The 21,341-nt window shown below is 54.7% G+C and overlaps 2 protein-coding genes across 2 annotated transcripts in view; one reads left to right on the forward strand and one right to left on the reverse strand.

Annotated features, from left to right (window-relative positions):
• Nucleotides 1-380, forward strand: part of MDM4 (MDM4 regulator of p53) — a 58,702-nt gene extending 58,322 nt beyond the window's left edge. The window contains exon 11 of the mRNA XM_045536524.1: nucleotides 240-380. Coding sequence (XP_045392480.1) covers nucleotides 240-254 — 15 coding nt within the window. The 3' untranslated portion in view covers nucleotides 255-380. The remainder of the gene's footprint in view (nucleotides 1-239) is intronic.
• Nucleotides 381-16,066: 15,686 nt separating this feature from the next.
• LRRN2 (leucine rich repeat neuronal 2) lies at nucleotides 16,067-19,180 on the reverse strand. The gene has a single exon (XM_045536074.1). The coding sequence runs from the start codon at nucleotides 18,897-18,899 to the stop codon at nucleotides 16,761-16,763; it is 2,139 nt and encodes a 712-aa protein (XP_045392030.1). The 5' UTR covers nucleotides 18,900-19,180; the 3' UTR covers nucleotides 16,067-16,760.
• Nucleotides 19,181-21,341: the final 2,161 nt, after the last annotated feature.

Consider the following 21,341-nt stretch of genomic DNA (forward strand, 5'->3'; position numbering starts at 1 on the left):
CCTACACTGTGTCTATTTTTCAGTTGTTCTAGGTGGGAGAGTGAATCCTGGCCCAGTTATGCCATCTTGGCTGAAAGCCGGTCTCCTTGGATCTGGAGGACTGACTTTGAGATCCTGGGTGGAACCTGTGTTAAATTTAAGGGCAGAGTCCCAGGGGAGGCCCTGAGGCTTTGGGAGCAACGACATGGTCTCTTTGTCAGGTCACTATTCTTTTGAGAAATAGTTTTGGCTTTTTGCAGGCCCTGATGGACTAAACCTCTGACCCCTGGATGCCACGTGAGCATGCAACACAAGCTACCCGTCAAACCGACCAAGTCGTACATTTAAGCATACCCAGCCTCACCCCGTAGTCGAGTACAAGTGACAGCGAATGGGACTGGGCCGAGCAGACCCCAATAGCTCGTGTAAATCGCATGAGCAAGTCACTCAGGCTCTGAGTGTGCTCACCTCCCGCCACGCTGCTGCCTGTTCCCACCTGCACCCAGGGCCGCAGGCAGAGCTGGCTGGGGAGGAACAACCGAGACTGCTTTGCAGCGCTCTTGGTGACATGCTGGCACCCACTCGCAGTGAACGGCACTCAGGAGTGCCCCCGAAATAGAGAACACAAGTCCTCAAGTGGTCAGTACTTTGAGAAGCACGACTTGTCGGCCTCTTTGCCTGGCAGGAGGGAGAGCCCGAGGTGGGGCTCTCACTAATCCGTGGGCTTTGCTAATGCTCGGGGCAGGAGGTCAAACACTTTGAGGGGGTGAGGGTCAAGGATTGGTGACAAGGAGGTTTAGGAACAAAGATATTAATATGTGGATGGGCCTCTTGGAGTGGGCAGAGAATATGAGAATATTTGTGTTTCATGTGGAGATTCACCAAGCTCCTGTTGCTAATCAGGTAGACAAGATGGTCCGCTTTAAGGATGCTTATTAGGCTTTTTCTCTGGCGAGCCAGGGTTTGCTCAGTGAGCTGAGGGACAGAGTGGCCCCTGTGGCTCAGCGGAGGGCTGGTCATACACTTAACCACGTGGACTCACCAAGACTAACATGGTTGCTGCCACTGGTGAATGCCCAACATTCCATGGCAAAGACCCAGCCTGAGCTCCTGATTTGGTGCCATCCCCTGGGGGGACCAGCCAGCTTGGCTGTTTCAGGTCCCATCCATTGAAAGGTTATGATTTATCCTCCTGAAACACACACTCCTGGTGGAATGAAGATCTCTGCCAATCAGCCCTTTTTGTAATGATGGAGTCTGCAGATGTTTTTTTGTTTGCTTGTTTGTCCTTTTGCCCAAAGACACCTGGTGAACTAGGCTGTGGCAGGCAGATTTGTTGCCAAGGATGCATCATCAAAAAGGTCCAGAGACAGCCCGGGAAGCAGTACGAGAGCAAGAGCCGGCCACAGGGACGAATGAGTAGCCGAGTCTTGACACATTTATGCTTTGCGCAGGGCTCAGTGTTTGTCATGCTGATGAGGGCATGGCAGTGTGGCAGTGTGTGCGTGCATGTTGCATGCCAACAGCTCATCTTTCTGATCAGCTGGGGAGGCCTTGAAGGCAGGAATAATTACAGAGGTCTTGGGAGGAAGGGAGGAGAATGTGAGGCAGTCTCTGACCCCTTGTATCTTCGGGGTCTAGCATAGGCTGCACAGAGAAGTTTCATTTGTCAAATGAGAAAAAAGAAAGAGGAAATGAATGAATGAGTGAATGAATGGCATATCCATTGAGCTGGAAGGGATCTCAGAGATGATCTAGTCCCATCCCCAGCCATTAGGGGAGTCCCTTCGTTGGCATCCCCAACTGGTAGCCATCCAGCTCCTGCTTATGATTTATAATAACAGTTCCAGCTAAGATTTATCAAGTGCCTGTTATTGTGAGGTGCGCTACTGTATATGCGTTAGTCTCAGATAAGCCTCAGAACCCCAGGAGGTATCATTATGCTTAGGGACCAATGAAGAAACTGAGTTTTAAGTAACTTCCTCAAAGTCACACAATTAGTCAATGACAGTGGCAGGAATTGAAGCCAGGTGTACCTGCCTCTGCAGCTTAAGCTCTTACGCACTGTGCTGTACGGTCTGAATATATATTGTGACAGAGCTCTCACCACCTCACAAGGTACCCTGTGCTATTTTTAGCCAGCTTAGGCTGTTAGAAAATTTTCTTATGTCAAGTTGAAACGAAACTCCCTGTAACTCACATGCAGTATTCTACGTGTCCTCTGTGAAACTTCTGAGAGCCATTCTCCTCCTACTGCCACACGACTATCCTGCAGCTGTCTGAAGGTGGCTGTCACAGGCCGCAAGGGTGGAAGGGTCCCCTCCAGACCTCCCATGCTGGGGCCCTTGCTGGAAGAACTCAAGTTTATCAATGTCCTTAGTATGTGGCCCTTTGGCTGAGCAAGGTGGGGTCAGACCAGCGCAGAGAGTTACACTACCTCCAGTCTAGACACTGTACTGCTATTAGTGCCACCTCACTGTGCATTAGCTGTTTTGGCAACAGAAATTTTCCCCTGCTCTGGCCTGCTTGGCTGAATGACCGTGGAACTTCGCTCAGAGCAGGAAATAGTATGAGAGGCAAGAACAGCAAACTCTCCTGCGTCTGGCCCAAGTCAAGCATGACTCTGGTCTACAGGTCTAAGGACTGCGGCAGCGAGGGAGGTGGGAGAGGTTGCATACGGGCTGGGGGGCTGGTTTGTGGGGTGATGCTTGGCAATCGTCCCTTCTAGAGTGGAGCCGCGGGTTGTGTGCATGTGCAATTGCAATAGAGCAGGGAAATGTTCTAGAATTAGGAGCACCAGCTGTTGAGCGCCCTTCTCAGCCTCTGCTCTCTGGGTCCCTCCGTTCTCACTTTGGGTGGGACTGAATTTCATCTCGCTGGAAAACCCACCTTCCAGACTGAACTGAGCTCTGCGCCTGAGATGGTCCCCCCGCCCCCGCCCCCAGTGCAGAGACAAACAAGAGGCTGCGCCTACGTGGAAACCCAGGGGGTGCCGTGGCCTCGGCGCTGTGCGGGCAGGTCCTGCGCGGCCTCTGCGTGCCGGGCTCACCGCTGCCCAGTCGCGCCCTCCTCGCGTGAACGGTGACTCCGCGCTAACTGCCTCCCACCCCTTCCAAGCAAGAGTTAACGTGGCTCCCGACGCACAGAGAGGAATGAGGGCGACAAAAGGTCTTGGATGCTCTGTCTGACCTTCTCAAGTCCTGAAATGGGGAAGGGGGCGGCAGCCAAAGTGTTTGTAGGGGAAGAGTGTGGTCACTGGCCCGGTCACTGGCCCACCGATGCCTGAAGCTGGCCACCAGGGCAGGGTGTCCTGCTGTCCCTCACCCGCCATCACATGTTGCCCTTCTGCCCTGGGTGCTGTCAAGTCCCTTTTCTGAGGGACCCAGGGTGGCCATTGAGAGAGGGAGTCTGAGAAAGAGAGGAAAGAAAAGAAAGGAAGAAAGAAAGAAAGAAAAGGAAGGAAGGAAAGGAAGGAAAGGAAGGAAAAGAAAGAAAGACGAAGTCTGAAGAGTCGGCATCCTCAGAGACCTTCCCAGGTGTGCCCTGCTGGGCCCGTCCGCCTGGAGGCAGGGGAAGAAGACTGTCCTGTGTGCTCTCTCATCCCAGGTACTTGTGTTCCCCAAGGGTCATAGCTCTGCAGCCTGGTGTTTTGCCTCTAACCAGAGAAATGCTTGCTGCTTTGTCAATAGCAAAGCAATTTTACGTGTGGGAGCGGAAAGAGGCCTAGATTCCAGTCCCAGCTGTGTGACCTTGGGTAAATCACCGAACCTCTCTGAGCCTCCTGTTTCCCATCTGCCGACTGGGGAGACAAATGCTGCTCTGCCCACGTCACAGGATTGTGGTGTGGCCACTGGCCTGGTCACCTGCCCATCAATGCCTGAGGCTGGCCACCAGGGCAGGGAGGGACCCCCAGAGGCATCCGGGACTAGGGCAGGCACCTTGGGCTTCCATCCTGACCTTGCCCCTGGCTAGCTGGGTAACCAAGGGCCACACTGCACCCCGTGCCACGAGAGAGGATGGTGCTAGAGGGCCGAAAGGGCTTGGGCTCTGGGATCAGGCCGACTCTGGTTTAAATCCTGAACCTGGTATTGGGTACGTCACATAAACATTCTGGACCTCAATTTCTTTGTCTACATAATTAGGTTAAAACTCTCCACTTCAGCACAGAGGATTTTTAGGGCAGTGAGACTACTCTGTATGGTATTTTAATGATCATGTCATTGTACATTTGTCCAGACCCATAGACTGTACAGCGCCAAGAGTTTATATATGAACCCAGATATAAACTGTGCACTTTGAGTGATAATGTGTCATTGTAGGTCATCGATTGTGACAAATGGACCTCCGATGGGGGGTGGGGGCAGGGCTGTATGGGAACTTTCTGTGCCATCTGCTCAATTTTGCTGTGAGCCTGAAACTGCTCTGAAAAATGAAGGCCATTAAAAAACAAACAAAACAAAATAAAGCAAAATGATGGCATTATGAACTTAATGCTGAGCAATAATTCTCATTATTAAAAACTTAAATTTGTTTACTGCTTTAGATTAAAGGAACAGCTCCTCACCTCCTGGGCTTGTTGGGAGGGCTGAGGATAATGTGAGCAAAACACCTGTCTTGTGATAAGAAACGCGACAAGTAATAAATATCAGTAGCTCTAGTTGCTCGGAGACCTGCCTGCCCCTCCCGCCCTCTTGGGGACGGCCCGGGAGTGAAAAGGCAGAAGGTGCAGAAGTTCTCTCGGCTTCTGCATGCTGCTTTACTTAGAACAATATGACAATGGTACTTACATAAAATTCCCTAATCCTTTGTGTTCCCAGAATGTACAAGCTCTGGTGCCCTGGGGCGAGTGCTGGCACTTCGGGATGGATCCTTTCCTGCCCTCCTCTCCCCTGAATCATTGCTCTTCCCTTCTGCACGTTCCCAGTTCAGGGACTTGCTGTTCATCAGCCTCAGGAAAAGATTCAGGATGCTACAGGGGAGATTTTTGTCTTGCTAAGTCTCTACGCTCCACGGGGAATGGCCAATTAGAGCCCAGCCTGGACAGATACATCACTGTCACACCTGGCTCCTGGGGCCTCTGGGCCAAGCTGGCTCCCAGGGAGACAGACGCCCATAGATCACAGCCATCTCCTGGCAAGAGGAGGAGGACGCAGATGGGTGGTGGGAGGTGGTGAGGTGGGGCAGGGAGAACGTCATCATTGGTCAGAGCTGGGAAGTTGGGGCGGGGCTTGAAGAAACCGTAAACTCTTCATTACTCAGGGTCTGGGGCAGGGAGGCCAGATCAATTTAAATATACCGACACTCCAGAGCTTTGGAATCACTTTCCAAGGAAGCCCAAAAGTTTGTGTTTCAGGTTTCATTCGTGTGGTTCTGCTCCTTTTCTTTCTTTCTTTTTTCTTTTTTTTGCCTACCTTTGCTTTGCATAATTTTGGGAAGACACTAAAAGCCAGAAGATGAGAAAGAAGTCCAAAGGTCTGGCCAGTTTTTAACTTGACATGGTTGCATTCAGAGCACTCTGCAGTTATGTGAGTGGGAGGGACAGTGGCAGTCCGATAGCCACCCACTTCCCCCATCTCAGCAGCAGTCCTTCATGTATTCACTCACGCATTCATTCACTCCTCAGAAAGCTTTTAATAAAATCCACACTGAGCCAGGCAGTGTTCGAGGTGCTAGGGAAGAACGCAGACAAGACTCTGCTCTCCTTACGGAACCGAGGATTTTAGGCATTAAGTGAAGTCAACAGGGAACACACCCAGCGTGAGTCCTGTGATCAGCCCCATGGCAGAACTGAGAAAAGGTCCTGACCCAGAATCGGAGGAGGTCATGGAAGGCTTCCTGGTGGAAGTGACATCTAGGCTGAGACCCAAAGGATGAGTATAATTAGCCAGATGAAGAGGAGGGGAAGGAGGGTGGTGTCGGGGGAGAATGTTCCAAGCTGAGAGAACATAGTGTACGAAGGGACAGCTCCAGCCCAATTCAGACTCCTCTCATCCGAGCCACCTCAGGGCCAGGCACTGGTTCCCCAGGGACCCCTTTCCCTGGAGAGGCAGTTGGAGGGGATGGGGGAGAAGCCGCTGGGCACTTAGCTGGTACCAACATGGCCGGGACCACAGCTGCTGGTCCCCCCATCTGCACCTCCACACACATGCAGCGCCTCTCCTCCCCTCTCTGTGCGTGTACTCTCAACTTACTTTCCCCTTGATATTACTCTTATCCTGTTCCTTCTCCATAAAAATAGTGGGGCGGCTGAGAGACAGGAAATAAGATGCTGCTTTGGGTCTCACACCCACCTGGGGAGACTCTAACTTCCTGTTCCTCCTACCTGCTCTGTCTCTGGGGTCCAGCTGGAGGCAGGCGATGGGATGACAGGCAGGAAGCCTCTTCTGGGCATACAGGGGGGTGTCAGTGTGGAGCGGAAGGCTGCTGACGGCCACTGATTTCCCTTGTGCTCAAATGTGACTTTGCCCTTCCCCATCCCTCCTCTGGCTAAAACAGCCAGACCCGTGGAGGCCCCTTGGCAGGGCCCGCTGGCAGGACACCCAGATGGGCTGGGCCAAGGGCACCAAGGGGTGTGCGTGGTTTCCCAGGGGTGCCCTCCTCCTGCACCTCAGGGGGCCCCTCTTGCCCTTGGCCTTCTTTTGCCACATGGCCTGGTCCATTGCATGCCTGTGTTCCTGACAACTTGACCATAAATATCACAGTTTTATTCCTCAATGTATTCGGCATGTGAGACGTAGCTTTTGGGGCCCCTATTGACTAGGTTGTGGCAGGTATCCATGGAGGAGACAGGCGGGAAGACAGTGGTGGTGGCGGTGGGCACATGTCCTCCTTCAAAAACAAGCCCAGTTCCTCCTGCTCGACAGAGCCCTCACTAACTGTTGTCGTCTTCACTGGGCCTCCTCTTCTGGGCTCTTAATCTGCGTCCCCCCTAATCTAACTCTTGATCATCGCTGCCTTGTACTCTTGCCATTATCTGGAAATTCTTTCCTTGGGTAAGACTGGACTCCTTAACCACATGGTAGATCTCTGGAGCGAAACACTTATCACTTCTCCTTGGACTTTTGCAGCCGGATCTTACAGAGATCTTGTTTTGTTTTGCAAAAATACTGTGGTGGGTGCTTCATCCGTTCCCCACAGACCTCTTAAGTTTTGATGCCCACATCATTTATTTTTGAGGTAACCATTCTGTCATGATCTTTGTGGATTTTCTCTTCTTCAGTTTAATTGGTCTCCCCCAGATGGCTTTGTGGTGACATAAAAGCTTCTCTAACACTGATTTCGTCAGCCTCATTTAAACTTGCATTTAGCGGGGCAAGATATGCGATTGCACTTTGGAATGGGCTCGTATTTGTTTGTGTGATGGTAGCCACCCACGATTGGCAGACAAAGACCTTTGATGTGATGGGTTGGGTCAGGCAGAGGCTGGGGTTAAACCGGAAGGACGTATCAGTGACAGGAGAAGGTCAAGTGTGGTCAGTTCATTAGAGACTATTTTTGTATTCTGACTTTTCGTTTCCCAGCACAATCTGTGAGAGCCAGAGAGTGAATATTCACAGGTAGGACCTCCGCGTTGCCCTTCTGACACTTTGATGGTAATTGTGAGGCACCTCGATTTTCACGTTGTGTTTTCTCCTTACCGTGAAAGGACCCTCCGCGTAGCTGCGGTCCAGTCATGTGGGAGGGGAGGCCGGGACAGGAGCTTGCAGAGTTGGGAGCTAATGAGTGGGAGTTACAGGGCCGTGGGTTTCTGTCGTCTAAGGATGAACTTTTTCTTATAACGAGTAGCGTTGTTAAGCTGGATGGGCTGCCTTGGGCGGTAATGAGCTTTCTGCCACTGAAAGCATTAATGCTGGCACAAGATGACAGGCAGGCTGTAGGGACAGCTTCTGTGGGGGGTGGGGGGGGCCTGGAGAAACCCTCCAGATCTGAGAGTCGGTGATTCTACGTCTCTTGTCCTATGTTACAAACTCCTGGGGACAGGGCTGGATTTTGCTCATCCCTGGAGGCCCGCTCCCCTCGGGGGATACGGCAATGGCAGCCTGTTTGTGAAGAATGAGTGAAGGCGGATCTGGCTGAGTGGATGAGCCACTGGGTGAAAGACCAGCTCTCTTCATCCACGTGGTCCTTGGGACCCACTCAGGAAGCCAAAGCCAAGGTTAAGCTTCCCCTCAGACCTTCCCCCGGGAGCCAGAGCAGCGATGGGACCTGGGGAAGGAGGAGGAGGGGAGGCCCTGAGAAGAGGGCTGCTGGGTAGCTCATAAAGGGCATTTTACATTTATTGAGCTCTTAGTGCAGGGACTCTCAACCTTGGCTGCACATTTAAGTCACCTGGGAGCTTTAAAAAAAAGTGGTAACGTGCGTCTCTCCCCCAGAGACTCTGATTTAATCGGTCTGCAGTGCTGAACATCAGGGCGTTTAGGGCTCCCCAGGTGATTCTAATGCACAGCCAAGGCTGAGAACCTCTGCCTCACTATGTGCCGGTGCTTTACATATTTTCTCATTTAATCCTCACAACAAGCTCACGGGTTCGATCACTGGCTCTCAGAGTGTGGTCCCTGAACCAGTAGTGACTGGAGAATTTGTGTTAGAAGCGCAGATGTTCAGGCCCCACTCCAAAGTTAGGGAATCGGAAACTCTGAGGTTGAGGCCCAGCAATGTGTTTTGACCACCCCCCAGGCAGTTTTCATGCATGCTCAGGTTTGAGAACCACTGAGTAAGGTACTAGTAGCCCCCACTCACAGATGAGGTGGAGGGGTTTACTTATCAGCCCAGGAATAGTAAGTGCAGTCAACGCTGAGATGCACCATACTGCCTGTGGGGGGGTCTCTGGGGTCTCTTGCCCGCCCTTGGTTGACTCTTTCTCCTCCTCTTTGCTTGGCAGGAAAATTTAGCTCCATCTGGAGCCCAGTCACTCTTGCTCTGGGGAAGCAAAGGGCAGAACACCCCAGGATTCGTTCTAAAACCATTTTATTAGGTGCTTAAAATAGCTTCTGGCAGATGGTGTGTAGAATTGGGGACTGGAGCAGAGCTGCACAGCACATTTCAAAGTGGCGTGTGTGCAAGCACATGCAGTCACACGTGTGCACACAGCTCTTTGCAGTGGGCTCGTATGATATTTGGGTGAATCTAATCTACCCAAGATTAGAGAAGGGAAGGGCTTCTGACTAGGTTTCCCATGGCACTTGGCTGAATCCTCTGCCTTCCGTGGGCACATGGTGGTCAGACAAGCATTGTCGACTGGCTGAGGGAGCTCTACTGTGGCTCTCAGGGGTCGGGGACCCACAGAGATGACGTGGGGGAGTGCGGCAGAATTCCAGGAAGCTTGTAGGTTGTAGTGGATTGAGAGTTTGAAGCTTGGATTGAAGGTTAAGAGCACACTTAGGAGCCCTTGCTTTGCAAATAAAAACACTGAGAACTCACTTCATTTTCCTTATTTTAAAGGAAATGTCTCTCTATGTAAATCTGAATCCCATTTAGGTGTAGAAGTCGTGCATGTTCATCAATCTAATCCTCCCTGACAGACCCTCAAATTGTCGTGGGTGGCTGTTTCCCTTGGCAACTCCCAAAGATAGTCTTGAATTCAGCAGCTGTGAGTATGATTCTTAGACCCTCTAAGCAGTAGTTCTTGACCTTTCTGGGTTTTGGACCCATTTCAGAATCTTATTACATGTAAAGGTGTCCTCTCTCCAGAAAATTTCACACACGTGCACACAGAAAATTTTGACAGCGATTCACAGAGGCCCATGGATGCTCCATCTTCGAACCACTGGCTCTGGCGCAGGCCTTGGGGGAAATGGCCACTGTCTCCCAGTGACTCGCAGTATAGCCCTGCTCTGAGTCGGGACGCCTAGGTTTTGTTCCCCCTCCACCGCTGTGAAATGAGTGGAGATAGTGGTATCGAGGCCATGAGGAGACAGGCGCCCAAACCAGATGACGCCAGGGCTGGTTTCAGCCATGAGAGTTGGGATTTTCCCAAGTGAGACCCTTTGCACTCAACAGCCAGGCTCATGCCCCTCAGCACGGCTCCCCGGCCTCGCTCAGCGCCACCCCTGGGACCACTCTGCTCCTGCCGGCCACACCCAGCTCCTATAATCCTCATCACTGTAAGTGACACTGTCTCCTCTTTGTCCTCCATAGTTAGCACCTGACCGTTTCTGTCCAGCGTTACACCCCTGAGAGGGGTGCACGCCATCTACTTCCTTGTTCCTTATGTGGAAGGTAGTGTGGGTCAGTGAATGGAGCACAGGAATTCAAAATGAGAAGACCTGGGTTCGAATTCCAGCGCTACCCTTATCGGTTGCGTGACCTTAGGTAAGTTATGTAAATTCTCCAAGCCTCAGGCTCCTTACCTGTAAAATGGGGATATTACCTGTTCAGCCTGACTCACTGAGACATTCCCAAGAGCAAATGAGAAGGTGGCTATCAGTGAGCTTGGTAACGTGCCACGGCAGATCACACGTCACTCTTCTGGTTGAGGTGCAGCCTGGGCTGTTCTCCCCTCCGCACGGGCTGGTGGCCCGGCCCCTTTGATTTCTTAGGGTGGCAACTGGGAGTTGAGGAACCGCTCTGTAGTGCTCCCTCGACCTACTAGTGTTCTCTTGTTGCAAAGGAAGCTGCCGTTTTCAAATAAAGACTCTTTTAGAGCTCGAAGACCTCTAGAAGCAAGACACACCTGGTCTCTTTCTGTGTGCAGAGGTGCTGAAGGTGGGGCCGGAAACTGGCGACTGGGAATTTCTACAACAGGCAGAGGGGCACTGTGGGTTCTTGGCTTGGGGCTGTGGAAAAAGGAACCTAGAGGAGCACAAGGATTTGGAGTCTGCAGTGGAGAGGAGGGCGGGAGACTGGTGCATGACTAACAGGGCCATTGAAGGCCACCTCGGCAGAACCAGCCTTGGGTGTGGGTAAAAGGAGATGGCTCAGGAGGGTGCGGTGGTATGAGAGTGGTCCAGGCCACTTAGCGAGAAGGGGACCACAGGGCCACGTGGTCCAACTGATGCTATAGAGTCGGCACAGCAGCCAGGGGAAGCAGTGGCAGGGACTTCTGTCATCTAGGTACTTGCTTGGTACGCGGCTCAGCTCAGCATCGAGCCTCTGATGAGCTCCTGACTTGCCCAACTGACATCTGAGCTCTGGAGCAAAGGAAGCCCAGGGGCAAAAGCTGCTCTGGACTTAATTCTGACCCACAAAGGACTACCTGGTGAGGGGAGTGATCAGAGCCTCCAGAGGAAGCCATTGTGGAATTTTAGAGTTGATAGGATCCAGGGAATGAAAGGTGAGGGTACGTAGCCGGACCTGTAAAAGCGTGTTTGAGAACTTGAGAGACAGGAATCACCAGCTGTGGTTCTCAAGAGAATATAGTTCAAGAGGTTTCAAAATTGAAGTGCTGACAATAAAGTCGCAAATTATCCTGAATTTAAAAAAAAAAAAAGAGGGCAGCCTCTCAAAATAAAAGTGGCCGCACGGGGAGCTCTGATGCTCGCAGATCTGAGAAGTTCCCGTGGTCTCGGAAAACTTCGGACACACTTTGAAGTTATATAAATTTGAATAGAGTAGAGTGGTTGAGCCCTTGGAATCAGACAGCACTTGAATTCTGATTCTGCCACCTACCAGCCGTGTGACCTTGGATAACTCATTTAACCTTTCTGAGCCCTAATATCTGAATGTGTATAATGGGGATAACAGCACTCGCTTGACAAGGTGGCTGTGCATGAGATAAAATGGTGCCCATGAAATCCCTGCACAGTGGCTGGCATGCAGTAAGCGCTCAATCCATGCTAGCCATTATTGCCAGTCTACAAAAAGCGGGGAGATGTTCTTAAACAAATGACAGGTGCAAAAGAATAGGCAAATGGGTAAGAATCACACTGGTAGGTTAAAGGATGGGTTGAGCTGACACTTGCGAAACCTCTGAGGAGCACACGAGGGTGGTTCTGGTGAAATCACCAGGAAGGAACACGACATCACTCCTGGACAGGCAGTGTTAATGGCTGACGGAAGAGCAGGACAGTGGCTTGCCCGTGTCACTGCCGCCTCCCCGGAGTGATGTGCTTTTGCAACAAGCACGATGAAGATGGGATTGAAGACCAATAAAGATCATTCCGCACCACGCCGAATGAGTGTCAGTCTCACTGTGGGACGCTGGTGGAGCTTACAGACGTGGTGGTGGAGCCTTGATCTTCACAAACCGCTTTGAAGAACCATGGGGAAATGGGGAGGAGTCAGAAGCCTCCAGGAGAGTTAATGTGGCTCCAAATTTCAAAAATAGGAGCAAGGATAGATTTAGAAAACACACAGGTGCATTTAGCGTCCATCCCTAGCAAAGCTCGAGAGAGAATTTAACTGAGGTTATGACTGCAGTAGCCTCTGATCTGGCCGCTCCCTCCTGCCCTTGTGTACCCCAAGCCCCTGCTCTGTCTCAGTCTAGCAACGAGGGATCCCCTTTAGTCAAATCAAGCCACGTCTGCGCAGAACTCTCCGGTGGCTCCCCTTCTTACTGGAAGGAAAAGCCGAAGTCCTTACAGTGGCCTGCAAGGCCCAACCCGATCCCGGCTGCCTCTCTGGCCTCAGGTCTGGGTTACTCCTCCTCCTCCCTCTCTTGCTTCGGCTGCCGCGCTAGCCTCCTTGCTCTTGGCCCTCACCCTTGCTGTTCTCTCTGCCTGATCACTCTTCCCCCAGATAACTGCTTGATTCACTCCCCCAAGCTTCGCTCCCACGTCACCTTCTCAAGAAGAACTTTCATGAACATTCTATTTATGTCCCCACTCCTTATCCTCTTCCCTGATTTTTTTTCCCTCCATAGTACATAGTACTCATTACCATTGAACAGATTATATATTTTTACTTATTTCTCCTGTTCATCAATTTTCTCCCCTTCCTAAAATGCAAGGTCCATAGGCTCAGGGATTTTTGTCTGTATCCCTAGCTCCTACATCAGAGAACCAGTGTCCGGCTGGTGGGAAGGCTGGTGAGCCACGGAACCGACCCCTGCCCAGGTCTGCTCCACAACCCATCCCAGCCACGGGTGAAGACTTAGAAGGCAGGATGGAATTTGCCAGTGGCAGGCACTAGGGAGGGAAAATGAATACACTTTACAGGTGGACTAAAATTTGAAATCATTTCAACAGATAGAAATGATAGGCCCTGGCCGGGCACAGTGCCTCACACCTGTAATCCCAGCACTCTGGGAGGCCGAGAAGGGAGGATGGTTTGAGCTCAGGAGTTCGAGACCAGCCTGAACAAGAGCAAGACCCCATTTCTACTGAAAATAGAAAAATTATCCGGGTGTTGTGGCGAGCGTCTATAGTCCCAGCTACTCGGGAGGCTGAGGCAGGAGGATCGCTTGAGCCCAGAAGCTATGATGACACAACTGTACTCTACTCGGAGTGACAGAGTGAGACTCTGTCTCACAAAAAAATAAAAAGAAAGAAAGAAAAAGAAATGATAGGCCCTAAGTAACAGTTTAAAATTTAAACAGAAATAAGTATTATTTTCTACTTAGGATTAAAAGAAAAAAGCAATCTGAATGCACAGAAGAGACCAGGCTTAACAGCTGTTTCGTGTGTTCTAAACCAGCATGCGTAGTTGCCCACACGCTTGGTCTGGTGTGAAAGCTGAGACTTCAGATGTCACCTTAGGCTGTGTTAATAGCTACATGGAGCTGTGACAGGGGAGGGGACGGTCCCACTGTCTTTCCCCTGGCTGGAAACACACCTGAGCCACGTGTCCAGGTCTGTGCTGGGGAGAGGCTGCGTACGCTCCGTTGCTCGGCTTCCAGCTATTCCCGGACACAGCAACCCACAAAGTGCCTTTTCTGCCCCTCCCCAACTGGCTCTGTCCCTGCAGTGTCACCTATCTTTGCAGGAGAAAAGACATCATGAGCCACCTTCCTTTCCCCACCCCATCTAACTTCTCCAGTGTAGCTAAAGGGTTCAGGACCTGGGAATTCAGTTGAAAGACAGATTAAATCCCCGTCACTGACCTTTGCCCCCAGAAGAAGGGATTCACGTTCAAGGGCTCAAGCAGCTGTGAGCCTCACGGGGGCTGAGATGCAGCAGCACATCAGGAACCAGGGAGCCTGGGAGCCAGAGCTGCGTCCTCAGGGCTGCGTGATTTCTCCCCTCCCCAGGGGCTCGCAGCTTCCAGTGGTTCTCTCGGTTTCCTGTACGTAACCCGGGAGTGTGCGGGGAAATGGAGGCAGCAAATGGTCCCACGGGGTTGGGAACTCTCTCTCCAACTGCGGCACATTTACAAGTCTTTTGCTTGCTACTGACTGAGCACGGGGCTCTCTGGGAAGTTCTGGTGGCAGTGGGGGTGGCGATGGGAGAGCATCACAAGGCTCTGGGTGCTTATGTAAGGGACAGCACCTTGCTTCTCCGTGTCATGGGGGCCAGCCGAGAACGGCAGCAACTGCAGACCTTCTGCGCAAAAAGGCCAGGTGACTCCAGTTTTCCACGATCAGCACAGGCCCTGTCCCGCCTCTCCCCACCGCAGAGCTTCCGGATCACGGGGGACGGAGGACAGGCTAAACCACCGCGGGCCAGCTCCAGGCCATTGGCAAGGCTGCCTAGAGCATGGCTGTGGCGACCCCAAAGCTCACGGGGCAAGGGCCCTGTGGGGTGTTGGGGTGTCTAGCTGGGCACCGCAGGAAAAGTGTGTGGATGTAGGAAGCATCTCTGCCTTCCCCTCCCCCAAGCACACGCCCCTGGGGAAAAGCACCTGTGCTGACCTCAGGGCAGTGGGTCACTGAAATGGGGGCCGAGCAACCCGCCAGGAGAGTGGGGAGCAGCAGGGGGACCGTCCCCCAGTCCCATCCCAACTCTCCTCTGGAGCCGTGCCCTACACTGCCGCTGTAAGAAAGCTGGGGCCCAGGGCAGGAGCGAGACGTCCTAGCCACAGGCCTCCGCCCAGTGGTTCTCAGTGTTGCCAGAGTCACCTGGAAACTTGTTAGAGACGCCAGTTCTCGGCCCCGCCCAGCTCTAGCAGATCAGAAGCCGGGGGTGAGCCCAGCCATCTGTGCTTAACTAGCCCTCGGGGTGCGGGCTGAAGTGTGCGAGCCCTGCCCAAGGGGAAGCGGCTTCTGGCTGGCCGTTTGCTGAGGGTCTTCAGAGAGCCCTGCCCTGCGCGCTTCCTGAGAGAGGGGCACTGCCCCCTGGCTTTGGGCGAGTGTTCTCTCTCTAGGTCTGGGGGGCCCGGGCCGTCACCGGTCTGGCTTCCGCCTGTGTCTACATTGGCAGCCTTGATGGCGTCTTAGGCTCTGCCTCCAACCAGTCTGCCACACGTGTTCTGTAACACGGGGGACCCTCGGGCTCGTGTGCTGCTTCTGTCGGTCTCAGGAAACCGTGCTTTTCTCCAGCCCATCTCGGGAACACAGCGCTGTCGCCTGGCGGCCTCTGGCTCCCGTGCCGCCCCTCAGTTGGCCCACGGCCGCCCTCTGCCCTCAGCTCTGACGGCTCCCCGGCAGATGTTCCTCTCCACATTACACACGCTGCAAGAGCAAGCCGGCTCATTGCAAATTACACTAAAATGGAACAGAAAGATAAACGCAGCAATTTCCTTATCCCACAGCCCTCCCCTCCCCAAAGCCTCCATCACCCCTGCCCCCTCCTGCCCCATCGAGCCAAAGTTCTTGCTGTCTTGATGATTTGCAATTCTCTGCATGACTCTGCCTCTTGGGTTTGTTTAATTAGAAATAGGCCGGGAAGTGCTTCCTATGCTCTGGCATGTTAATTGCTTATCAGAGAAGGAGAAGGGGCGACAAGGCTTGCTGATGGAAATTTCCGTTCTCCCTCCATCTCTGCGTGCGTCTCCATTGTTCTCGCCCACCGCTGCCCTGGCCTCCTGCTCTGCCTCCCTCCCGCTTGCCCTGGCCACCCTCGGCCTCCCTCTCTCCCCGGCTCTCCTGTCTGGGGACCGAGAGCAGGGCCAGAGGCCGGAATCCAAGCCAAAAAGGAAAAACTGTCCCCTCTGTCGCCATGTCCCCGTCCCCCCTCTTACAGTACCCCAGCCGTCCCCCGCCCCCTCCAGGCTTTGAAGAGAAGCCAGAGCAGAGAGCTCGACAGTGAGACGCAGGATTCGGAGGATTATTTTCCTTTCATTTCCTTTCCCCCGTATTATTATTATTATTATTATTTATTTTTATTTTTTACAAAACAGGAGAAAAGAGTGAATTAGGTTGGGGGAGGTGACACATTTCTCCACAAAGGTACAAAATCGCCTATAGAAAGTCCACTTCAGAGTGCCGAGCCGGGCTGCCGAGACGAGGCGTTCCTGGGCATCCCTCTCCCCAAATGTCCTTCAGCTGTGGCTGGGGTCACTCCCCCTTGGAGGGCGGTCCCCGAGACAGAAAGGAGAGGCCTCCTTCCGCCGTTGCCCAGGAGGGGAAAAAGCAGGCAACTGGGACTGTACAAAGAGAAGAAGCGGGGCTGCATCCTGCGCCAGGGCCTGGGGACACCGCGGGGGACAGCGGGGGACAGCCAAGCCAGGCCCAGGAGCCTCTGGGCAGGTCGATAATGGGCGGGTGGGAGGCTCTCACCAGAGTCCTTCCTGTTCCTTGTCGACGTTCCTCAGCACGGCAGCAGAGCAGCCCAGAAGGTAAGGGCAACTTTTTGGAGGCCACAGGAGCACCCCTGGGGGCCACAAAGCCCCGTCTGTCTTGGTCCAGCTGCCAGGCCTCCAGCACGTGGTCCATGTCACTTTCCTGGCAGGGTGTCTGGCCCAGATTGCTTCCCTTTTGGTAAAAAGTAGTCCCAGTTACTTCTCTATTGCTGAGAACTGGCTGAGCTTCAGGAGTTGCGAGACAGCGGTGGTGACGGTGCCTCCCCTTCCGAGGATCTGGACAGCTGCTTCCCTGGATTCCAGGGCAGGACAAGGGGTGCAGATACCACCCGGACAGAGGGGGCACTCCAGCCCCAGAAAGCCCAGGCTGGAAGGAGAGGGCGCCCCCCCACCCCCTGCCTGGGCTGGCCCGTGCCAAGGTGGGCCGCTAGCCCAGCTGCCAGCAGGAGGACAGCGAGAGCCAGGATGGCGATGAGCCCAGGCCGGTCCCCTAGGGCTCTGTGGCAAGGAGTGGCCTCTTTAGTCCTGGCCCATACACAAGCCAACTGGGTATGGGCGTCCGCAAAGGCCACTTGCAGGCAGGCCCAGTACTCCGTGGCCTGAAGGAGGCGGGTGATGTTGTAGCTGTGTGTGCCGCGGGGCAGGCGGGCCAGAGCCGTGACCCTGTGGCCCCGGAGGGAGGAGGCGCTGGACCAGGTGAGGTTGGTGGACACCGTGTTGGGTGGGGGCACCCAAGATAGCAGGATGTGATAGGGGTGGGTCTCCTGTACCCGGAGCTCCAGACCCCGTCCCTCGTCCCTGCCTGGCTGGAGGAGGGCACGGCCAACAACCACACTGACCGTCTTAGTGTCTGCCCCCACCAGGTTCTGGGCCACACAGGTGTACAGTCCTGCTTCTTCCGCTGTCACCCTCCGCAGCTCCAGGGTCCCCTCCGGGTACACCCGGTACCTCCTGCCCGCATGGGCAGGCGTTAGTCGAAGCCCGGCTGGACTGACCCAGTAGATCTCGGGTTCCGGTTCGGCCAGCGCCCGGCAGTGCAGCACCGTGCTCTCTCCGCTGGCCACCTGGAGGCTGGGGGGGAAGCTGCGGGGGGAGATGAGGGGCAGGCAGTGGTCCGTCATCTCCCGGAAGGGCACCTCGCGGACCGGGCGGCGCTGGAGGTCTGGCGGCTCTGCGCACAGGGTGGACTGTGGCTCGATGAAGCGGACACGGGTGCCCGTGGCATTGGCCCAGCGGATGACACAGTCACAGCGGATGGGGTTGCCGTGGAGACCCACCTCCTGCAGGTTGGGCAGGGACTCCACCGTCTGCTGGTGCAAGGCACTGAGAGCGTTGTTGTTGAGCATGAGGGTCTCCATCTGGGGCAGGTGGTGGAAGGCGCGGGGGTGGATGAAGGACAGCCGCGGGTTGTTGGTGATGTCCAGCTTGGTCAGCTCGGGGAGGTTGACCAGGGCGAACTTGTCGATGGAGACCAGCTCCTCCATGTTGTTCAGCCCCAGCTCCTTGAGGTGCAGCATGTTGGCAAAGTCCCCCGGCCCTACCCGCTGGAGGGGGTTCTTGTTCAGGTCTAGGAACTTGAGCCCGGGCACCTGCTCCAGTGCCCGCCTGGGCACCCGGGCCAGCTGGTTGTCGTAGAAGGAGAGGCTCTCCAGGCTCTGCAGCCCCTCCAGGGCGTAGTCGGAGATCTCCCGCAGGTGCATGCCTGCGAGCACCAGGCTGCGCAGGTTGGCCAGGGGCCGGAAGTTCATGTCCAGGATGGCGTCCACCTTGTTGCCGCCAATCATGAGGATCTCCAGGTTGGGCAGCATCTCGAACCAGCGGCTGTCAATGGCCCTCAGCAGGTTGGAGTTGAGGTGCAGCCGCAGCAGGTTGCCGAGGCCGGCGAAGGCCCTGGGGGCGATGCGGTAGAGCTGGTTGTGGTTGAGATAGAGCTCCTGCAGGCCGGCCAGCCCCGCGAAGCTGTGGTCCTCCAGCCGGGTCAGCTGGTTCTCCTCCAGGTGCAGGCTCAGCAGCTGGGGCAGGGCATGGAAATCACAGTCGCGGGCATCCGAAAAGCTGTTCTGGGACAGGTCGAGCTCTGTGAGGTTGGCCAGGTAGCCGAGCTCACTCTGGTCCACGCGCACGATGCTGTTGCTCTGCAGCAGCAGGGTCTGCGTGCCTGCAGGGAGCGCCGGGGGCACCGCCGTCAGGAACAGGTCGTTGCAGTCCACGGTGGCGGCCTCGCGGTAGGATGAGCGGGGCGTGTACCAGGGCCGGATCTGGCAGGCACATTGAGGGGGGCAGGGCACGCGCCAGGGTACCACAGGCACGGCGGCGGTGGCACCAGCCACCCACGCTAGCAAGAGGGGGGCCACCAGGAGCCTCATGGTGGAGCGGCAGGGCAGGGGAACATCCACAGGAAGAGTCCGGAGTCCCGCTCTGCGTGCTTTGCAGGCTGAGCGTCAGCAGCCCTGCCAGGGCCTGGGGAGCCGCCCTCGCGGGGCAGTCATTCTACACGGAGACGGCGCAGCATCACTTCCGGCCTGCTCGGGTGCAGCTCCTCATCCTCGCCCAGCGGGGCGGGGCCTGCTCACGCATGGCCACGCCTGTCAGGGGCAGCCCTGGAAGAAGAGGACCAGAGGTAAGGAGGCGGCCCAGAAGCAGTATCTCCTCCCTCCTCCCCGGCCTTTTGACTCAGGGAGCCAAGGGAGCTGCAGAAGGCATGGCCAGGGCCAGAGCCAGCGCCCTTGGGTTGTGTCCTGCAGTCCTTAAGGCTTTAGTGTCCTTTCCTATGACCTGCTTGTGGAGTGACCGGGAGTCCTCAGGGAAGGAAAGTGTGTGCATGTGTGTGTCTGGGACAGAAGGAGAGGGGATGGGCTGGAATTACTGTCACCCTCAGAGTCCTGAGCCCAGAGGGATGTGTAATAGGTTCTCTAACCTTTCTTATCTCTTTCTCCTCCCTCCCTCTTTGACTCACTTGGGTAAATGGAAGATAAAATGATAGTTTCCAGAAATTCCCCTGGCGGTGTAGGCAGGAGGTGGGTAGGGGGGTGCTGGAAACAAGTGCAGCTTCTAAAATCTGGGGTGGGCTCCCCAGGACTCCTAGAGGTTGACAGTGGACCCGACCTCATATCCAGGCAGGCTGGGGAAGTGGGGGTGGTCCTGTGCCTAGGCTCTCCTGGGTGGGGGTGCTGCTTTGGCTTTTGTCAACTTCCCCACCCTGGAGGCAGGGGCTCTCCGCTTCCCAACAGCATGGTGGAGCTGCCCAGGAGGAGGAATGGGGTTACAAAGCCTGGGTCTGAGCTCCTCAGCCCTGCAGGTAAGACCTTCCGTGAGCTGGCCCGGCCCCTTCCCCTGGCTTCTCCTGCTGCCACCCCACCTACCCGCTGTGCACAAACGTCTCGGGTTGAAGTTACCCTGACATGCCACCCCTTCCCATGGCTCCTCCTCAATGTCCCTCAGACACCTTCTCCTTGTTCTTCAAGACTCAAGTTCAGTCACCTCCTACAGAAGGCTTCTCCAAAACCTCTCCACCCCCGGCAGGCCAAGGGGCTGGCTTTATGCTCTTACAGTGCTCATGCTTCCTTCTGTCATGGTCCTGACCACATCACGTGGAAAGTTCTCTCCAGACAGAGACCTGTCTTGCTCACTGTTGTGCCCGTAGCACGGGATGGTGCCCAGTGAGTGTTTACTGCATAAATAAATCTCTGTGGCTCCAGGGCCCCTTCCAATCTAGAATCCAAGCCACTGCCATTTTCTCCGTCCTGGGTGTGGGCAACCAATCCAGCTTCTCTCTCAGGTCCCAGGGCCAGGCTGCACTGACCTGGAGGCAAGTCCAGCCTTGGCCTAGAACCAAAGATGGAAACAAAAGGTGACCAGACTCTGCGTTCCCTTCTTGAGTCTGGTCGGACTTCGGAGTGGAGGGCTGATTCCAGGTGGATTTTTTGCTGCTGGTGTCAGGGGAGCCTGCAAAGACTTACTGAGCACCTACCGTTGTCCAGGACTCTCCAAAGACTCTGGATGTCTTATTTCACTTAACGTTCATAACAGGTCTATGAGATAAGCATTAATACCCCCAATTTGCAGATGAAGAAACTGAGGTCCGGCAGAGCTTAAAGAACTTGGCTGAAGTCACATAGCTGCAAGATACAAGAATCAACCCAAGTCCAGAGGTTGTGCTGTCTATACCTCACATCTCTGCCCCTGTGTCTGGCCCGGGCCTGCCCCTTAGGCCCCTGGAAGGTCTGGGGTGCACAGGCTGCAGCAGCAGCAGGCTGGGTGCCCATTCTTATGCCGAGGGTGATGACTCCTTACCAGGCAGCTGCAGAAAGCTCAGGCTGTGTTTCCTATGACCCTCCAGAGGGGCTCTGCCCACCTCATCCCACTTCCGGGACGCTGGGGCTGGGGAGGGGAGCAGTTGCAGGCAGGGTACCCTTCCCTGAGCAGGAGAGCCTGCCTGTTTACATTTGACTACTTCCCAGTTTCCCCTGCAGCTATTTCTGAAGGTGGGAAAAACAACTGTGACTTAAAAGGCACAGAGGTTTTGCGTAGGGGTGTGTGTGCACTGACTACCTACAACTCAGGGTAAACAAACACACGTGCACACGTGCATGCGCGCCTGCACACGTGTGCGAGGGGAGGCCCGGGGAACCCAGCCACCTGAGCCAGTGAGCGGGGGTCAGGAAGAGGGGACGGAATTCTGTGGAGTTCTACTAGGTGGACAGGAAGCAGGGAACAATCTGAGTGCCAGGAGGTCCCTGTCATGGAACCGGATCTAAGGCCGGTGGTCCTGCCACACTTACGTGTCAGAGATCCTGACTCCCGCCTAG

Source organism: Lemur catta, chromosome 23 (genome assembly GCF_020740605.2).
Source record: "Lemur catta isolate mLemCat1 chromosome 23, mLemCat1.pri, whole genome shotgun sequence".
In the NCBI taxonomy this organism is placed as follows: domain Eukaryota; kingdom Metazoa; phylum Chordata; class Mammalia; order Primates; family Lemuridae; genus Lemur; species Lemur catta.